General features: G+C 50.5%; 1 protein-coding gene across 2 annotated transcripts in view; it reads left to right on the top strand.

The window, feature by feature from the left end:
- Syn3 (synapsin III) overlaps positions 1-19361 on the top strand; it is a 525100-nt gene that overhangs the window by 45366 nt on the left and 460373 nt on the right. For both annotated transcript variants that reach the window (XM_045152296.1, XM_004650254.2), the window contains exon 3: positions 18534-18591. In XM_045152296.1, coding sequence (XP_045008231.1) covers positions 18534-18591 — 58 coding nt within the window. The remainder of the gene's footprint in view (positions 1-18533; positions 18592-19361) is intronic.

Below are 19361 nucleotides of genomic sequence, written 5' to 3'. Positions count from 1 at the left end.
AGAGAGAGAGAGAGAGAGAGAGAGAGAGAGAGGGAGAGCGCGCGCGCGCTATCACTGATTCCGGGGTTTCAGAAACTGACTGGAGAGAAGGGAGACAACTTTCACCAAACAGCAACTGTGCCAGGCCCCCGGCACTTGCTCTGGAAGGGTTTACTGTTCCCCGCTGACAGCATCTCACCTGCATACTCAAAATCCCATGGCACAGAGAACAAAACAGTGACAAAAATGTGGTGAGTTCTTTTGGCAGTAAAGCTCAGTCTGACGAAAGGGGTGAGCTGAAAGCTGCATTATTTCACTCAGCTCTGTGATGTGCACACATCTCTTCATGCGTTTGATATGGGCGCCGCCCACTGGGAGTGTTCTAGAACGACGGCACCTCTGTCACATAACCTCTCTGAAAAGGGACATTTCTTATGCCTGAAATACCTCTGGCAGGAATTGCTAAATTGTCTTATTTCCACCTCAGGTAAACTCTACCTTTTCCCATTATGAAGTTGTAGCAAGGGTGCAGAAAAAAATTCACTACAGGTCCTTGGCTCTTATCCAAACCCTTGGGGCCAGAGTGTGTTCCCTTGCATCCTAGCTCTCCCATGAACTGTCCGTGGGTTGACTCCCCAGCCCGACAGAAGGGGGAGCAAGAGTGGCAGTGTTGCTGCCAGCCTCTTCCAAAGTGAGATCTGTGGCAGAGTCCGGACCCTGTGCCAAGCTCGCCGCAGTCATTCAACAGGCGACCTGTCGCGGAGCACTGGGTCAGGGGCTCGGATGGGAGCACTGCATGGACTGCACGGGGAACAGGCCCCCATCTCAACTTGGTGATAGTGACAGCTGCAAGTGCTGTTGTTCTGGTTGGAGACAGGATTCACAGTTTAAGACGTGTGAGCCCAAGTAGAGAGGTAGAGAAGCACTGCACGTGGGGCAGAGGCACGCAGTGCCGGGAAGCTGAGCTCCTCGGACAGAACCCCCCTGCACGGCCGTCGGGGAACAAGGTGCATGCGTGTGTCCAAAAGACTGGCACAGAGGTACTCAGATTATGCGGTGTGCGTGCCAGCAAGAGCCCTGCAGGGCCGTCCCCGGCTGTGTGCACTCGGCTCGCTCATGGCTCAGAGAGGGGATGACGGGAACAGTGCTTTTCAAGCGGGAGCTGCTTCTCACTGGCGATGCTCTCTCAAGATTCAGTGACATCGAAATATGTTCATGTTCAGCCGATGTAGATGGCAAGCCTCTTTTTTTTTTTTTTTCTGGTAAAAAATAGCACCTCATCTCAATGGTTGCTGGGATAGGAGGAGCCGTTTCATCAGCAGTGTGCCGTTAGTAATTTATCATTCCAAAGTAAATAGCCTTCTGTCCACGATCATGCAAGCATCCCTAATTTAACTCAATTCATTTTTTTAAAAAAGGCATGAAAGTAAGATGGGGATTAATGGGGAAAGAAGAAGGGTGTTAATGAGAGGGCATAAGATAGTGTCATGGGGGAAAATAAAATTCAAATACACACATGTATGAAAAGGTTGAAAATGGAAATATATATTTTAAATAAAATAAACCTCATCTTAACCAGGGTGGCTTGGGAATTGACTCTGTTTTATTCCATCTGCGTCACCTTCTGGTCTTACAGCCTTGCTTGTCATTCCTATGTATTGATACAGGGTCCAGCCTCCAGGTTTGGTGCTTAAGGCTTGGTGTCTGTAAAGTACTGCTTCCTCGCCCTGTCCCCTGGTCTGTGCTTCTGCCCTTTTGCAGTACCCTTGAAGTCTTCTCTTTCTTGTTAACACCTTTGACCTTGGTTCGGGCTGTTTTGTGCTGGATGTCTTATGCCTAGCTCGGCTCTTGGTCAGGAAACTTGCCTCCTCTATGAAGGTGGAGTTTAATAAATGGTGGCACAGCGAACGATTAAGACGTCATAGCTGGCCTGAATTCAAATCCCAGCCCTAGCTCATAGCAGCCGTGTGACATTTGTAATTTGCTGCTCATAAATGCAGAACCTGCCTCAGAGATTTATGGAAGTGGGCTAACATCTGAGTTAATAGAAAAGTGTTTAGTGTAAGCCTGGCAGACCCTAAGTGATACATAAACGTATATCTGTATTAACACTGGTAACTGGTGTCCTTTCTGTATGACATGAATCATCTTGGTATCAGGTTCTCATAGGCATCCCTGCGTAATATCTTTGTGCTCAGTGCTGGGCACACTGGGTAGAATTTGTTTCATTGTGCTGGGGTGTTCCGGGCATCCTTGCTTGCTTAGCCCCAAGCGATAAAGCCAGATCTGCCCGCTCCACATTCGTCCATGTGGCGTGCGGACCGTGGCAAGCACAGGGAAAGTGGGTGGTAGGCAGTGCGTGGCCTCTGATCAAGTAACATGTAAATTTGGCTTTGGTCACTAATCTCTTTAAACCATGGAAATGACCAGTGAAAGCATCTCAGGCCATGTACCGGTGGGAACACTGTTTTGCATTAATGCGGAGCCTCTCTCCAGTATATTTAATCACCTACCACATGCTCATGGACTGCTTTAGTTAGGTCTTGAGAATAGCACCGCCTCTCTTAATTCTTCTTGCCCTCCCATGAGTAAAGGGGGGAGAAGAAACTCACACTCGCTGGCTCACGTGGAAGTTGGCTGTGTGTTCATTGGATGTGTTTTTTGTTTATTTTTATTTATTTATTTGAGAGCGACAGGCAGAGAGAGAAAGAGGCAGATAGAGAGAGAAAATGGGCACGCCAAGGCCTCCAGCCACTGCAAACGAACTCCAGACGCATGCGCCCCTTGTACATTTGGCTAACGTGGGTCCTGGGGAACCGAGCCTCCACCCGGGGTCTTTAGGCTTCACAGGCAAGTGCTTAACCACTAAGCCATCTCTCCAGCCCTCATTGGATGTTTTTAACAGTCTGCCAGCCACAGACCTGGCAGCTTCTCCTTTGGGACTTCATCCTAAAATCTTCACGAAATTCTTAACCTCTCTGAATCTCAGTATGTTCCCAACCAGCTCCAAATTTATGTTGCCTGGCTGCCTTAGAATCCATGTTGCTGGTCATGCTGGCATATACCTCTAACCTCAGCTCTCGGGAAGCTGATATAGGGGAAATGTGAGTTTAAGGCCGCGCACGGCTGCATAGGGCTGCCTTATGTCTCAAAAAATAGAAAAAAAAAAAATGAAGATGGACTGGGAAGATTTCTTAGTAGTTAAAGACACTTGCTGGCAAAGCCGGCTGGCCAAGTTTCAATTCCCAGGCCACCCACCTAAGCCGGCAGCAAAAAGGGGCACAAGCTTTTGGTGTTTATTTGGAGCGATATATAACGACAAGAGGCCCTTGTGCATGACACACACACATAAAAGAAAAATAACAAATAAAAAGAAATGCCAGAAGACTCTCACTTCTACATATAGAATTCTCTAAACATGCCTGTCTCCAGCTACCAAAAGCAGCCAGTAGGTGGCGGGCTAGCACCACAGTCTCGAAGTAGTCTTGGCGGAGCTGCCTTTGGGTCAGTCCCCAGGCCAGCTCCTCCTTCATTGTGTGAAGGTCCCCAGAGGGGAGGAAGTTGTTAAAAGGTCTGCCCACACAGCACCTTTCTTCCCTTTTTGAGATGATAATGAGGGGAGACCCTGTACTATCTGGATTAAGAATGAACCAACCCCCTTCCCTCACAGGGACCATGCTGCCCCCACTCTGTGTGGCCCTTCAGACCCCATCTCTGCTCTTGTCTTCCTCCCCTGGTCCTGGGCCATTCTGTACCATGAGGGTTCCTTGTAGGTGAGAACCTATCCTCCCCTCCTTGGGGTACCCATAGGGTCTTTGACCCCTGTGAGTCTGTGACCCCTTCAAATCCACTAACCATATGGCCAATGACCTGGAGTAAGAACCTTCCTTTCCTCCCTCCCTCCCTCCCTCCCTCCCTCTCTCTCTCTCTCTCTCTCTGGTTTTTCGAGATAGAGTCTTGCTCTAGCCCAGGCTGGCCTGAAATTCACTATGTAGTCTCAGGGTGGCCTCAAACTCACAATGATCCTCCTACCTCTGCCTCCCGAGTGCTGGGATTAAAGGCATGCGCCACCACACCTGGGTAGGATCTTCCATTTTTTAAGGAGAAATAGAGGTCCCAAAGCCAGCTTGTTGGAATTGCTGAGCATTTTAACTTGGCCAGAACAGGGGTCTTTAGGGAGCTCTGGGCTACCCACTGAAGGCCTAGCTCAGTGACAAGTCTGTCCTCTGGAAATAGAACAGCCAGGCTTAGTTCACAAATACTCCTCACATTAGAGTTTTCTTTTCTCCTCTTCCTGGAATACTCTTCTCTGTATTTTTCACCTGACCAATTTCTATTCATCCTGTTCACCTCTCCTGCGCAGCCTTCTCTGACATGCACACCTTGTCAGCAGTGCTTATCAGATACCATGTCCCTGGTACAACTTACGGCATGCTTCACTCCACACCGCAGCTCCTGTCACACTGAACTGTAATTGTCTCTTCCGTAATGACAGCGTCTTTTTATCCCTAGTGCTCAACACACAATATGGCATTGTCCCCTAGCTCAGCTAATCAGAGTAACTTCCGCAGGACGGACCCAAAGCTGCAGCACCTTGGGGGTAAGAGAACTGAAGGCAGCGTGGAGGGGTTTCTGATTTTAATTCAGGTATATAGGAAATTTTGCATATTTGCAATTATTTTTTGAAGGTGAGTGGGGAGCATTTTTACTCTGAGAACAGAATGAGCCAGAACTGTAGGTCTGACTTTCAGAATCAGAACGTTTGACGTGGTTAGAAATTAAACCATGATCCTGACAGGTCGGGCTGGGTGCATGGACATATCCGCCGTCCACAGTTCTTCTGGAACTGGAGCTCAGGTGGGGTTGGGGACCAAGGGCACGAGGTCTACGGAAGCAGCTAAGCCTTTGCCCGCAGCCCCTCCCTCCGTGGCCTCCTCTCCCTGACGGTGGCCTTGTTCTCAGGAAGGTTGCTGGTCCATCCCACCACTGATCTGTGTTACCTTCCGTTTATTCCAGCCTTCCCTGGCGGCTCGTGTTAGTTGGGAGACAAATGAAAAAGGGTCTGAGACATTCCTCAGCCACCACCTTTGGGATCTAGAAGCTGGAGAACCCTAAGTTATGGTGGCCGTAGGTGAGCATACTGTAAGCGACATTCAGTAAGCCACGTTTAGAGCAGTTCACCTAAACGGTGTCATTTTGACTCAGTACTCTGAGCAGGATACACATCAGGTACATGGGAGACAGCTGATGACTGGGCGAATGGTTGAGAAATGGAGTGTTTTGGTAGTGACATACATGGGTGGGAGTGTGGCAACACCTAAACGTGACTGCGGCGGTACACTTAAATCCTGCTTGCTCCCACCTCACGCGCAGTCTACCAGTCACACTGGCCACGATGCCAGGAGTCACACCACAGAAGCCTCAGCCGCTGCGAGTCTGGAATTGGGTTGCCTGTCCGGAGCACTGGCAATCGGGCATTTTGCAACTCACGGCCGCTCACCTCCATCGAACCTGCTCAAGGAAACCAAGCAGAAGCTGCACTAGGAGGGAAAATGTTGCCGGGGCTTCTGTGCTTGGCACGAAGGACGTGCTGGGAAGTGCCAACAGAACAAAAGAACCAGGGAACAGATGGGTTAACTGCCAGTCTCCGAGGACCAGGTCATATTGTCATTGTCACACGGACAGCATTTATGCATTGCCACTGCCAGGTACTGTGCTAAGTGGTCTTCGGGGCTGTAATTTAGTGCTCCTAAGTACCGTGTGGGTAATAATACTGTTCTCACTCAAAACTGAAGCAGCTGCCACTGGTGTACGGGATGCAGTTCAGGGCATCCAAGAGCCACCCTGGGCATCACTGTTCTCTTGCCATTCTCCCACCACACCTGAAGGCCAGGCCCTCCTGTGCTGTGTGTGAGACGGGCGCTGGCATCTCTCTGTACGCGCACGCCCAGTGCCTGGCAGCTGCGGGAGAGAATGGGTGGCAGCGCCCTATGTCACACCACCGCAGCCAAACTCCTGAGCCTGGCGGCCTCACCCCGGAGGAAGGAGCCCCACCCCAGCCAGGTGGCCTCACCCTGCTGGAACCCTCTGGGCACCCGGGTGTGAGGTTACCAGGAGGAAAGGGGTTCTTGTGGTCATGCAAACACTCATGAGCTCGGGCTGTCAAACTGAACCTTGTATAGAAATTGTTCTTGGAAGAACCAGGAATGTCCCCCCCCCACCTTTTTTTTAATAACCAAAAGGATTTCAGGCAAGGTCCTTTAAATTTTTTTTTTTTTTTTTTGGTTGTTGGTTGTTGTTCTTTTGGGTATTTCTGAGAACACAGGTCAGACTTTTTTTCTCCCCAAGAAAATTAAACTGAGAAAGAAGATAACATCCAGAGAACTTGGGGGCCAGCAGGCGGCACAAAGCTGGGTTCCCTGTGTACCTCTCTGGACCTCTGTGGTCTTGTCAACCTGCCCTACCATGCTGAACCTCACTTTCCTTGCATGTAAATCGGATCATAATGCTGTCACCTTCCCTGTGCCGTTGGCCTCGGGGCAGATGTGACCAGGCCCCTGGTAAGTGTAGCCCGCTCTTTCTTTCGCATGCATTTTTCAGCTTGTGCAATTTGGCTACCTGTGACTCAGATTTTGCTTCCAATATAAGCTATATCACCCCGGGGCCCGAGCTCCCCTGACCCCAGTTGAGCCGGGCCTTCTGAGTCCAGCACAGTACGTGGCACGTGGTAAGATCAGCTAGATGGATATTTAATTAGTGAGTAAATGGCTGCTCTTGCCAAGGCTGCCGTTTCTGTAAAGGCAAGGCTCAGGCGCGCTGAGGATGCCTGGAGGAAGGCTTTCTCGGGAAAGACCTGGCTGTCCTGGAATGCAGAAGAGTGCCTCCTACTTCCTTGTTACTCCTGAGCACCCCCACCCCCACTTCCTCCTCAGCTGGTAACCCCTTAGATGCTAAGCTGTTTTTGGCTTCTTTGGCCAAAGGTCTGTAGACCATGGGTCATCTTGGGATGCCCTTCTAAGGACTGGCAGTGAGCCTAATTGTTTCCATGGTGACAAGGACATTCCGCTTCCCTTTGTGTCTCCTGAGGATGGGGCTGAGGGAGAAAGGTGACCTCAGGGCTGGCATCACCAGCTGGGCTTGTGGATTGGCACGTTAGCTACTTTCCTCTCTGCTAAGATTAAACACCCAAAAAGAAGCAACTTAAGGAAGGAAGTATATAACAGGGTGTGAGGGGTTCAGGAAAGTCCTTGAACCCCAAACTCTGGGTTCACATCTGCATTTGGCCAAAGAATTGGACAAACCAAACTGAGAAGAATAATTATTAAATTGTTATATTTATTTATTTAGGGAAGTGCAGAACTGAGGGAAGGAAAATGAATATATCCACGTGTTCTGAGAGACTGTATGGTGGGCCTGGAAAACCCATGGAGAAGGCAGAAGAGAAAGCAGAAAGTGTTCCTGCCCTCTGGAAAGCAGGAGTGCTAAAGAGCCCATGTGGGAAGTCGGGGCTTAGGGGCTGTCCCCTCCACTCAGCCCAGCCCCAGCCAGGCCAAGCCAAGGGGAACCTCACCAGATGTGATGAATGGGCCACCAAGAAAAAGAGGCTTGTCCTCTCCAACACATCTGTTTATAATCTTGTGGTGGGCCCTACCTTCTGGCTCAGGTGAGCCAGAGACAGTGATTGGTCTGGGCTAGGGGCTGGGTCAGGAGGAAGCTAGCCCTGAAGCTAAGTTCTAGGGGACAAACTTGGACCAGCCATAGCACTAGGACTAGATTCAAATCCTAGGGAAGACCTCCCTCCCAGGAGGGCCCCAGGTTGTTTGTGGAAAATCAGATCTAGGAAAGAGATACGGAGTCACATCATCCTTTGATCTCTGGCAAAGTGCAGGCTGCAAGCATAGACCCAAAGACATTCCTGCTGCTTACTTTCGGGGGCCCAGTCACCCTAAACTGTCTAACAAAGCTGCCCGACTCCCTCTCAGAAGGCTTTATTTTGGCTCATGGTTTTAAGTCCACCATGGTAGGAAAGACACAGCAGCAGACATGTGAGGCAGCCGGTTGCCTGTGCTCAGCTCGCTGTCACCTGTCCATTCAGCCTGGGAGCCCAGCCTGCGGGATTGTGTCGCGTGCATTCTTTGCCATCCATCAGAAATTCAGATTTCACTGTGTTCACTGTTATCCAAGGGAGAGGGCTAGCAAGTGACATGGCCTGGCTTTGCCAGCATAGGACCCATCCAGGGGCTGGCTTCCGAATGCCTTGCTGTCTAGTTGGAGAGCCAAGCCAGGTCCCCAAATTGACTCCATTCTCAGAGCATAGCCTTCCATGTCATCACCAGAAGGGAGAGAGTAAAGCTGAGGACAGTCTCCAGCCAAACTGCCTGGGTACTACGGGCTGTGGTCCCCTCGCCTCTCAGTGATATGACCCCGGGCAAGTCCAACCTCAGAACCTCACATTCCTAAGCTGCAAAGAGGACCCTGGTGTTTTTCTTTCTGGAAGGGACATTGGAAAAATTTAAGATAATGGCACGGGTGGGGTTGGCACATGGGTTAGCCTGACATAATAAGCCCTGAGATGGTTATTATTAACAATTAATTGCAATTACTAATTGCTTGTGAATATAATAGTCCCGGGAGCCAGGGGAAGAGAGCAGCCTGGCGCGCTGCTCAGCTCGGCTGGCTGTGCTTGAGGGCCATCTTCCAGAAGCCCCGGAGAGGGTTGTCTAGGCGCTGGCAAGCTGGCAGTCACTCTCGGCCTCCGCGGTCAGGGCTGCAAGTCCATCTGTCCGTCCTGGAGGAGGCGGCGAGGCCTAAAGCAGAGACCTGCAATTCGGTTAAGTCACCTGGCTTTGGGGAACATCCCATCCCGACTCTCCTCAGCTAATCCTCTATCCCTGCGACTCTCCCTAAAAAAAGGCCGGAGTCTGCCTGTGTGGGGGGAACTTTAGAGGCTGCTGAAGTGCCAGGAGGAAGGCTCCTGATAGAAAGAGTCCCACCTTCTTATTTCATTCACTGGCCCAGGCATGCCACCCAACACCACCTGCGTGGCTGTGCACTCTGAACCCCTCTGTGTCTTCCTCTGGGTACCTCCGCCCCTCCCTCTAGCCTTCTCTGTCCTTGTGCCTGTGGCGGGGGGGAGGGGCCTGGGCATTCCCCATCCTCCAGCCCTGTTGCCTAGAGACGGCTCCGCTTTTCCCAGGCCCGGCCCCTTTTATCAGGGAGACAATGTGTGCACACAGTGAGGGCCTTGTGCAGCACCCAAGCCCCTAGCCCTTTGACTCGAGGAATGTTTCAAGTGCTGACCTCTCTCCGTGAGGTCTTCACACTGTCCAATCCAATGGCCGGCCGCCCCTGCAGCTTCCTACCCAGCTCTTGTGAAGAGAGAGGGAGGAAGGGGGAGCAGGGAAGGCCTACTACCCCCGCCTTGCCCTTATAGAGGGGGCGCGTTTCACCCTCAAAACTGGGCTAGAAAACTCTGGAGAAAATGCCTTCGAACAGAAGGGAATATGGAGAAAAACCTCATGCATACTGTTTTGTCCTAAATTATTCTCTTTTGCTATCTTTATAATGAACTTGTCTCAGCTATGGATCTTGGAGGTTTAGGGACGGTTTCCTTTCTGGGCCTCTGTCTCTTCACACGCGACAATGAGGATGGGTGAAAATCAGAGTCCCTAGATGGCTGTCTTCATTAGAATGCTATTCAGATTCCCAGGGACCACCCTACGCCATATGAGGTTGGGTTTCTCAGAAAGACATAGACTTGGATCAATTTTGGCAAAATAAGTCTTTACTGGAAATACGTGGAGGGGCTCCTTAAGCAAAGAGCATATAAAGACTGAAGTCTCGGAAAAACCAGGCCCCAGGGCCCTTCCCGGGAGGCGGTAGAGAAGTCTGTGGACAGGGGACAGGACTGCACAGATCAGCTCTTGTGGGCTGCCCTGCTTGTTCCTCTGTGTTCAAAATCAAATCCTCGGGGTGTGGGGAGGACAGGCCTGGCTTGGTCTTCCTCTTGTTCTTGGGACGCTTTGGCCCAGTGTCACCGAGACTGTGCAGAGGGAGGCTCCGTTGCATCAATACACAGGCAAATATAAATGGTGCCCTCAGCCAGACAAGGCTTCAGTGAGTCCAGGTACAGCCAGGCAGAACCACCTTCCTAGCACAGCAGGCTTGGAATAGCACGGGGGAATCAGGAGTGTGCTTTTGAAAATGACACAGAGACAACCTTAGGAGCCACCAAGCTAAGGCATGTGTTTCCTGTGCCTTCCAACAAGTAGAACTTTATGGAAGAACGGAACATTTTGGCTCCTTCCACAGCTTGATATAAAAGTAAAATTAACTGGTAATGACCCAAGTGGGTGGCCTGAGAAGGGAGGGAGCTCTCCATCACTTGGAGGGACTCACAGCACAGCTCTCTATTTGGGAAGAGCGACACAGAAGGGGCTTAAAACCTCCCCCCACCCGAAGTGGTCACTCTGGAAGCACTAAGAAGACACTCTGCTCTCTGTGACCTTTGACTTCCTTCCTCCTCTCATCATTGCCTCGCTTTTCTCTGAGGAGTTCTTCTGAGACTTCCTTCATCCTTCAAAGCACAGCTTCTGAGTCCAGACCCTCTGAGTGACCTCCACGCCATGGTTTCTAGTCCCAGACCCTCTGAGTGACCTCCACACCATGGCTTCTAGTCCCAGACCGTCTGAGTGACCTGCACACCATGGCTTCTAGTCCCAGACCGTCTGAGTGACCTGCACACCATGGCTTCTAGTCCCAGACCCTCTGAGTGACCTCCACACCATGGCTTCTAGTCCCAGACCGTCTGAGTGACCTGCACACCATGGCTTCTAGTCCCAAACCTTCTGAGTGACCTCCACACCATGGCTTCTAGTCCCAGACCCTCTGAGTGACCTCCACACCATGGCTTCTAGTCCCAGACCCTCTGAGTGACCTCCACACCATGGCTTTTAGTCCCAGACCCTCTGAGAGACCTCCACACCATGCCTTCTAGTCCCAGACCATCTGAGAGACCTCCACACCATGGCTTCTAGTCCCAGACCCTCTGAGTGACCTCCACACCATGGCTTCTAGTCCCAGAACCTCTAAGTGACCTCCACACCATGCCTTCTAGTCCCAGAGCCTCTGAGAGACCTCCACACCATGGCTTCTAGTCCCAAACCTTCTGAGTGACCTGCACACCATGGCTTCTAGTCCCAGAACCTCTGAGTGACCTCCACACCATGCCTTCTAGTCCCAGACCATCTGAGAGACCTCCACACCATGGCTTCTAGTCCCAGAACCTCTGAGTGACCTCCACACCATGCCTTCTAGTCCCAGAACCTCTGAGTGACCTCCACAATATGGCTTCTAGTCCCAGACCATCTGAGTGACCTGCACACCATGGCTTTTAGTCACAGACCCTCTGAGAGACCTCCACACCATGGCTTCTAGTCCCAGACCCTCTGAGAGACCTCCACACCATGCCTTCTAGTCCCAGAACCTCTGAGTGACCTCCACACCATGGTTTCTAGTCCCAGACCCACTGAGAGACCTCCACACCATGGCTTCTAGTCCCAGACCCTCTGAGAGACCTCCACACCATGGCTTCTAGTCCCAGAACCTCTGAGTGACCTCCACACCATGCCTTCTAGTCCCAGAACCTCTGAGTGACCTCCACACCATGGCTTCTAGTCCCAGACCCTCTGAGAGACCTCCACACCATGGCTCCTAGTCCCAGACCCTCTGAGAGACCTCCACACCATGCCTTCTAGTCCCAGACCATCTGAGAGACCTCCACACCATGGCTTCTAGTCCCAGACCCTCTGAGAGACCTCCACACCATGCCTTCTAGTCCCAGACCATCTGAGAGACCTCCACACCATGGCTTCTAGTCCCAGACCCTCTGAGTGACCTCCACACCATGGCTTCTAGTCCCAGACCCTCTGAGTGGCCTCCACACCATGGCTTCTAGTCCCAGACCCTCTGAGAGACCTCCACACCATGGCTTCTAGTCCCAAACCTTCTGAGTGACCTCCACACCATGGCTTCTAGTCCCAGACCCTCTGAGTGGCCTCCACACCATGGCTTCTAGTCCCAGACCCTCTGAGTGACCTCCACTCCATGGCTTCTACTCCCAGACCCTCTGAGTGACCTCCACACCATGGCTTCTAGTCCCAGACCATCTGAGAGACCATCTTTCTATGTCACCCCATGGCCATGGGTCCGTTTGAGCAATAGCAGCTTCAGAGCCAGAGTCTTGAAACTCCACCCTACGTGAGTTACAGACTTGCCCTGGGGGAGGCAGGTCTCTGGTCAGATGCCAGCCTCATGACAGAATGTCTCTCTTCGGGGGCCTGTGGGAGCCTGCCTCCACCTTGTTCCCTGGCAGGAGAGAGGTCTTTCATGACAGAAGAAGGGATAGGGCTTCTTGCCCACTGTCCTGACCTCTCGCCCTGGGTTTTCAGACCAAGCCCTGTGCAGACTTCCCAAAGAGCTGTGAGAAGGTAATTGCCACGTGCAGAGTACGCTTAGTTGAATGAGCTGGGACAGCTGCTCAGGGAAGACAAACGTGCCAGGGAGAGGAAGGCAGGTGGAGGGGGAGACGCAGGTGTCGAGAGACGCGTCCCGCCACCAGGAGAGCCACAGCACAACCCGCACAGCCAGTGTTGTCTGCTGCTTGGTTTCCGCTGCAGTGAGGTGACCGCAGCAATGGGGACTTCTGGGTGTGTGCTGCAACCATCGTCCCACTGATGGGACCCAGCACCCAGCCGAGAGCAGCTGGTGGGAGAAAACGGTTTATTTCAGCTTAGGAGCTTCGGGGGGAGTCTCATCATGGTGAAGGAGGTATGGCAGAACAGGGGCCAGGCATCACAGCTTGGCACATCAGCTGGGAGGTGACTACAAGAGTGAACCAGCTCCAGTAAGTGGCGGGGGGTCTGCTCCAAGTGACACACCACACCTCCTCCAGCAAGGCTGCACCTTCCAAATTGCCACCGGCTGTGAACTGAGGATGGGGCTTACTCCCAAACACATGAAGTTACGGGGACATTTAACATTCAGAGCACCCCTCTGAATGCAGCAGTTGCAGGCTCCTTAGCCAGCCTTTACCTTGTGCATGGTGGGGGGAGCAGCCATTGATTGCTATGTTTCTGACATTCAAGGGTTTTTATGTGATTGTTTTAATTTGAAAAGTAAAATATATAATTCAACCCATCCAAACAAGGCTATGGACTCCATGAGATCTACCAGTTGGGGGCTTTTGATAAAGGAGACAGGAGTCTGGATTGTCAATCTATATTTCCTCTTCAGAAACTGTCTCCCACTACATTATAGCAGCCATTCTGTTTGTAGGTGCTGTTTAGTTCAGGGCAATTCCAAGGGACTACATTATGCTTAGCAGAAAGTAATGTATAGACGGAGGGATGGATGGGTGGGTGGATAAATAGATAAATAAATATATGGACAAATAGATAGTGGATGGATGAGTAGATGGGTCTGTGATAGATCATTGGACTTACTGGTGTGTAGACTGGTGATGATTGAAGGGACAGGTAAATAAGTGTAAAGGAATGGACAAGTAAATAGATGGGTTGGCAAAGCGGCAGATAATAAATGTTCTGAGCCATCGCCTTCTGTGCCATGCTCTTTTCACCCTAACAAGTCCCTCATCTCTTTATGATAAGGTACCCAGTGTCACCGCAGTCCTTTCATCACCTTCCTTATGCTAACCCAGACCCCTTCTCGTAATGATCATCTATCGGCCACTTAGCCCTCGGTGTAAGTTATTTCTCAGTGAACTGTCTTTCCTATGTGACCGGGTCACCAAGTTGGACCCTGGGTAGGTGTATGCTGAGAGGATGATTTACCTTTTTTGTGGTAATTTACCTTTTTTTTTGGGTTGGGCTGTGGATTGACAGGGTCTCTGTGCTAATGTCCTGTGTGCAGTAAGAGCCTAAAGGCCATGTACTCTGTGGTCTTCACTGTTGACTCCTCAGGTCTGGGAAGCTCTTGCACGAGGCAGAAGGTTCGTCAGTGTGTGTACTATTCGTCCAGTTCCTGGCCAGTGGAAGACTGTCTCCCCAGCTGCCAACGTCTTTCCCTCAATTGCTGCAGTTGGTGCCCTTTATTCATCACTTACTTCGTCTCACCTGAGTTATTTGCAGTCTTTCCACACACACACACACAAAATGCTCCACAAGGGTGGGGATGAATATCTACCTTCCCCTGTCCCAGAGCCTGCTAGAGTACCTGGTCCATTTGAGGGTCCACAAGGTAGTGAAATGAAGAAGTGAATGAGTTGTGGGAATTGTGACCAGATCACAAGTGTCCTTCCCTATGCTGTCTGAGGCCAATGGGGAACATTGGTTACATCCTGAAATTCGGGGTCCTGGTGGACCTCAGTTCTTGACTGTCACACATTGCTCCACAGGTGTAAAGAGACTTGTTATCCTCAAAGTCTCCCTTCCTTCCTGGCTCTCTGGAGCCTGCTCATCTAAGCTGGCACATCATTGGAGAGGTTTCTGACTGGCAGTGAGAAAGGGCTGAGTTGGGGCAATGGAACTGAGCTGGAATCAAGCCCTTGGTTCCTCTCTGTACCAAGAACTTGAACTTGTCAACTTTTACCCGTCTTCCATGTGACCTTCTTTGTCTTGCTACCCAGAAAGGTCCTGCATGTCTGTCTTCAGAGGCAGGCTGTCATGTGGTCCCTAGTCCCCTGTACCCATGCTGTGCAGACCAGACACACAACCGATGCGCTCATTACGCAGGGGTATCTCCTTCTGGAGAGAGAGATCGCTATCTCCCCAGTCCTTTCCCAGTGGAGATGACTAGCAGGGAGGACACAGCTCAGTCCCAAGCAGGGTGCTCCTTAGAGAGCCCAGCAGCTGGATTCCACATGCAGGATGGATGCGTTGGGGAGCCCTGCTGGGACACAGTGACACAGGCGCATCGTGTCTGTCCTTCTCTCTTGTGCCCCTGCTGCAGTCCGGGGAAAGGATGTGGTGCCCGCTCCTCATAAACCTCCCTTACACACCACATCCCTGGTGCCCCCACTAGGGATTTCCCACCCGGTGCAGCACCTCTCTGTAATATCCTCCTACACGGATGGTGCCTGTTATGTGGCAGTAAAATATGTGGCCACCCACAGAGATAGAAGCCTCATGGAATTCAGAGCTCCCCACCCCCTTCTCAGGGCTTGATTGATAAGCAGAGGGATGGAAGGAACACCTATGAGGATGGACATATTAGGGCACCAGGAGGAGGCTGCTCATGGGACATGAGGCCCCCCCCCGCCCCCCAGAGCACAATGGATTCATCACTTTTTGCCTGAGGTCAAACAGCCAGTCAACTACAGAGGTAGCAGCTCTGCCTCCAAGGCATCTAGAATTCCACACCATCCCTCCTTGTTCCCTCTGCCAGACTGAGCTGTTCAGAGGCAGCTCCAGCCTAAATGAGCACCCGCCCCCCCACAACTCACCCCGGCAAGGAGGCAGCAGTCTGTGTGGCCCATCAGGAGACAGACTTCTGACTCCCAGCCAGGCAGGGGGATGGACCGCCTGACCCTCACCTCAGCCTGAGTCCGCCTGCCAGGCACTGCGGTAAACATTCCAGAGACCAGCAAACAAGTGTCGTTCCCTCCTGGAAGGTGAAGCCTTGCTCGGCCCAGCCCACAGCAGCGTGGGTGGCATGTGTAATGCAGAGTGTCCTGGGTTCCAGTTGGCATCCAGACTAAAGCTGCCAGTTGTGCAGGCTGGATGCTCTCCTAGGACCCCATAATCATAGTAGGTGTAGATTTTAAGTTTATTATAATGATGTACCAGCAGGTGGAACTATAGAGTCTCAAGGAAAAGACGTCCATAGATGTCCTATGGGCCTCCTGTAAGATATTCGGGTACTCAGCCAATAAGCATCCAAGAAGCCCCGACCTGTGTCCTGTCACACTGTGCTGGGTCCTGGGCATGCAGTGAGCCTTGTGTCATAGCTTCTGCTTTCCAGGAGTTTAGAGACTACATGCACGGTGGCAGAGAACAAGACAAGTGATGTGTACGTACAAGGGCAGGCCGATATCATAATGGCTGTGGGTACAGTACTGTGGGAGCTGAGGAAGGACATTCAACCTAGCCAAATGGGGACACTGCCAAGGGACACAAGAGTCAGCATCACCCATGAGGACCCTGGAAGGTGAGAAAGAGGCCGACGGACAAAGCATCCTGAGGAGAGAGGACAGTGTGTGAGATTCTCGGGCATCGGAGAAGAGGGCATGTTTAGGACATCATAGGAAGTCAAGCGTGTTTATAAAGCTGGCTTCGAACTGGTGGCTAGGTGAAGTGGGACATCTGTCCGCAGGGTCCAGCTTAGGAAGAGCCCTGAGCGACTGTGCTGAATCTGGAAAATATGAAAGTATGAGGCCATCAGAGGTTACGTGATTTGAATGGGGACTTCTGTCTATGACATATAGGAGTGATCCCTGCCTACTCCCCTCCCAAGGTCAGTATGAAGGTCAAGCAGGAGGAAACTTGCACCAGAATCTTCAAAAGTACAGAGAAGAAGGTGGATGGTTTAGAAGGAGAGTGGATTAAAGACCGAGGACCAAGAGCTGGCAATCCTATGCTGTCATATTTGGGGTGGAATGCCAAGAATTCTATGTGTACCTTCTCGGTCTTCAAGGTCATTATGAAATTAGGTTCATCAAGGAAGTGAGATCTTATTTAGATGTTTGTAAAGGTTATTTATCAATTTTAAATCTTTGGCATATGAAATGTGGGCTATTTGTTGCTTTCCCCCAAATCACACAAAGAGTAAGGGTAAGTCCTGATCCTTCTGGTTTCTGGGCTATGCTTGACACTCCCGTTGAACGTTTGTGATAAGATTCCCTTTGCACGAAACTGACTGTACATAAAATTTTATTGAGAAGCATTACTGGGGAAACAAAACCAAAATCTCATTTGCAAGTCACACCAACAGTTCCTATCTCAGAAAAGGCCAGCCTCGGTGACATCCCAGCCCGTCAGTATTGTAAGAAAACAAGTGGTACGAGACTCAGCTGTCAGTCAGGGATTCTGGTGGTCTTGGGAAGAGAAAAACGCCACTGGCATTGACTGCAAATTGATGGGAGGGATTTGGACACAGACAGACTGAGCAGTGCAAGTTTGCAGAAAGGATTCTTTCATAAATGGAAGGTTGAGAAAATAGTTGGCAACATCCCTGTCCCAGGGAAAAAGAATAGAAGAAGAAACTAAGACAAAGGTTCTTGGATGTGGTACTTACAAATTGATTGGAACTCAATCACATGGCCACACCTAGCTGGTGGGAGAGTTGGGAAGTACGTTTTTATAAACTCCTACAGCAAACAGGAGAACGAAGCCGAGGGAAGAAAAGAGCTGTCTTCATCTCTGAGAAAGCTTATGGAAATGTTTAACATAGTGTCTGGTTTATAGCAAGTTTCTGAGAACTGTTCGTTCCATCACACCAACAATCAGAGAGAAAATGTAAACTTGGTTCTTTTGCTTTGTATGAGGAAGGACAGCTAAGCCCCTGCTTTTTCTCAGGGTCCAGTGAAAATACAGATATCGAATTAGAAGGGCTGGATGCAAATCCTTTATGCAAAGGAGTTTTTTGAGGTCCTTCATTGATAACATAGTGGTTGCTGTGAGTATTAAATGAAAACCACCACTGGTTAAGCCTTACAACTCACTGATCTCTTTCCTCATTTATTCATCTAACAGATAGTAACTGAGATCCAGCTATGTGGTAAGCACTTTGGTGGCTACTGGGAATAGAGTAATGCATCCAGTGGATTGTTCATGACTCCAAGGAGCCCTGTTTTCATTTAGTGTGGTGTAGGAATTAAACACAGCTACTAATTCTAATTAGTTATACTTGTAATTGGTAGTAGGGAACAGTCCGTATCAGAAGGGAGATGAACTACGGATTCAGATTTGGGTTCTTATGGAAGAAAGTAGGCAAATGGATAGATTCGCGAAATGATGAGGGGGCCAGGGAGAGGTAGAGCCATGGTAGATGGTGATATCAGTTGCTGAAAATGGGACGACAGGCAGGTGTGTAGCAGAGCCTATGAAAGGGAGAGAGGGTGGATGAGAGGGAAGGTCCCTAGATGGTTGAAGGACCAACAGTGAGACAAAAGGTGGTTGCTTTTTGGGGCAAATGAACAAATATAGAAACGAGTTAGTGGATAGATCAATATTAAGTCCCTGATGAAATACATAAGTGTATCACTTAATGGAGTAGCATTATGTTGTTTCTGTGTTCATTATCTCATTGTATCTTTAAAATAACATCTAGAGGCAGGGAGCATAGCCTTCTCTTACCGACTGAGGTCAGGTGACTTGACCAAAGCAGAACTCGAGTCACCTGTCTTCCCCTTCACCCCGCTCCTCCCCCCGCCCCCCACCATTGCCTGTGAGTGCTGAGACAGTATGCAGTCAAGGGAAGGGCAGTGGGCAGGTAGAGACTGTCTTGGTCCAAACCTCTAGGGGGTCGAGCCTCTGGGGAGATAGAAAACCATGAAAGCACTGGCATCCTGCTCAGCACATCTCTTCCTCTTCTTTCAGGTCCAAGTACTTCCACGGGAAGAAGGTGAACGGTGAGATTGAGATCAGAGTGGAACAGGTAAGTGCCCACCATGCCCTCGCTCTCTCCCCTTTTCCCCGAGCTGGGCTGAGGCCATTTCCAAGAGAAATCTTGGTCCTATCTTATGGGGCCATGATGAACTAAGATTGCCAGAAAATTCCTGGGTTATTCTTGGAAGTCCCACTAAATTCCAGGTTTATTTGTTCCACTAGTTTTCACCTTTGGTTTTGGCAGCAGGACTTTTCTTCAAAGGAAATCTCAAAAAGAGGTCATGTTAGAGAACAGAGACAAGGAGATAAGATAGGCATGGGTATGGGAACCCCAAAAGCCTGTGTGCCCCGTGGCCCCAAGGTATCTCTGGGACCACTTTGACAATGGAAGATTGCTGGGTAGGGGTGGGAAATGTGGTTGAATCCTGGCTCTCTTGTTTTCTAGGTGTTGAGAAGGTGACTTCATCTTTCTGTACCTTAATTTTCTCATGTCATGGTGATCAAGATTGAATTACTTACAACACCAAAGAGAGAATACCTCATTATTACCACTGTTATCAAGATCCTGGTCTCTCATTTTATGTGGAAAGAAACATGGACTTGGTCACTAATGCATAAGAAGTCGAGACTAGAAGGTCTCCTAACTCCAGATTGAGGTCTCCCCACTATCCATCAAGAGTTGGCATCCTTTCTGGGAGCACTGTGCTCGGCGTTAGGAGAGCAAGGATTGTAGAATCAGAGTCCAGGTCCCAATCCCAGCTCCACCCCCTAATGTGTGGCCTTGGCTGAGCAATCGTTGGCACGCTCTCGCCAGCTCTG

The sequence above is a fragment of the Jaculus jaculus genome, chromosome 6 (assembly GCF_020740685.1).
Source record: "Jaculus jaculus isolate mJacJac1 chromosome 6, mJacJac1.mat.Y.cur, whole genome shotgun sequence".
NCBI classification, from domain to species: domain Eukaryota; kingdom Metazoa; phylum Chordata; class Mammalia; order Rodentia; family Dipodidae; genus Jaculus; species Jaculus jaculus.
The sequence above is the reverse complement of the archived record's forward strand: the minus strand, read 5'-3'. Positions and strand labels throughout refer to the sequence as shown.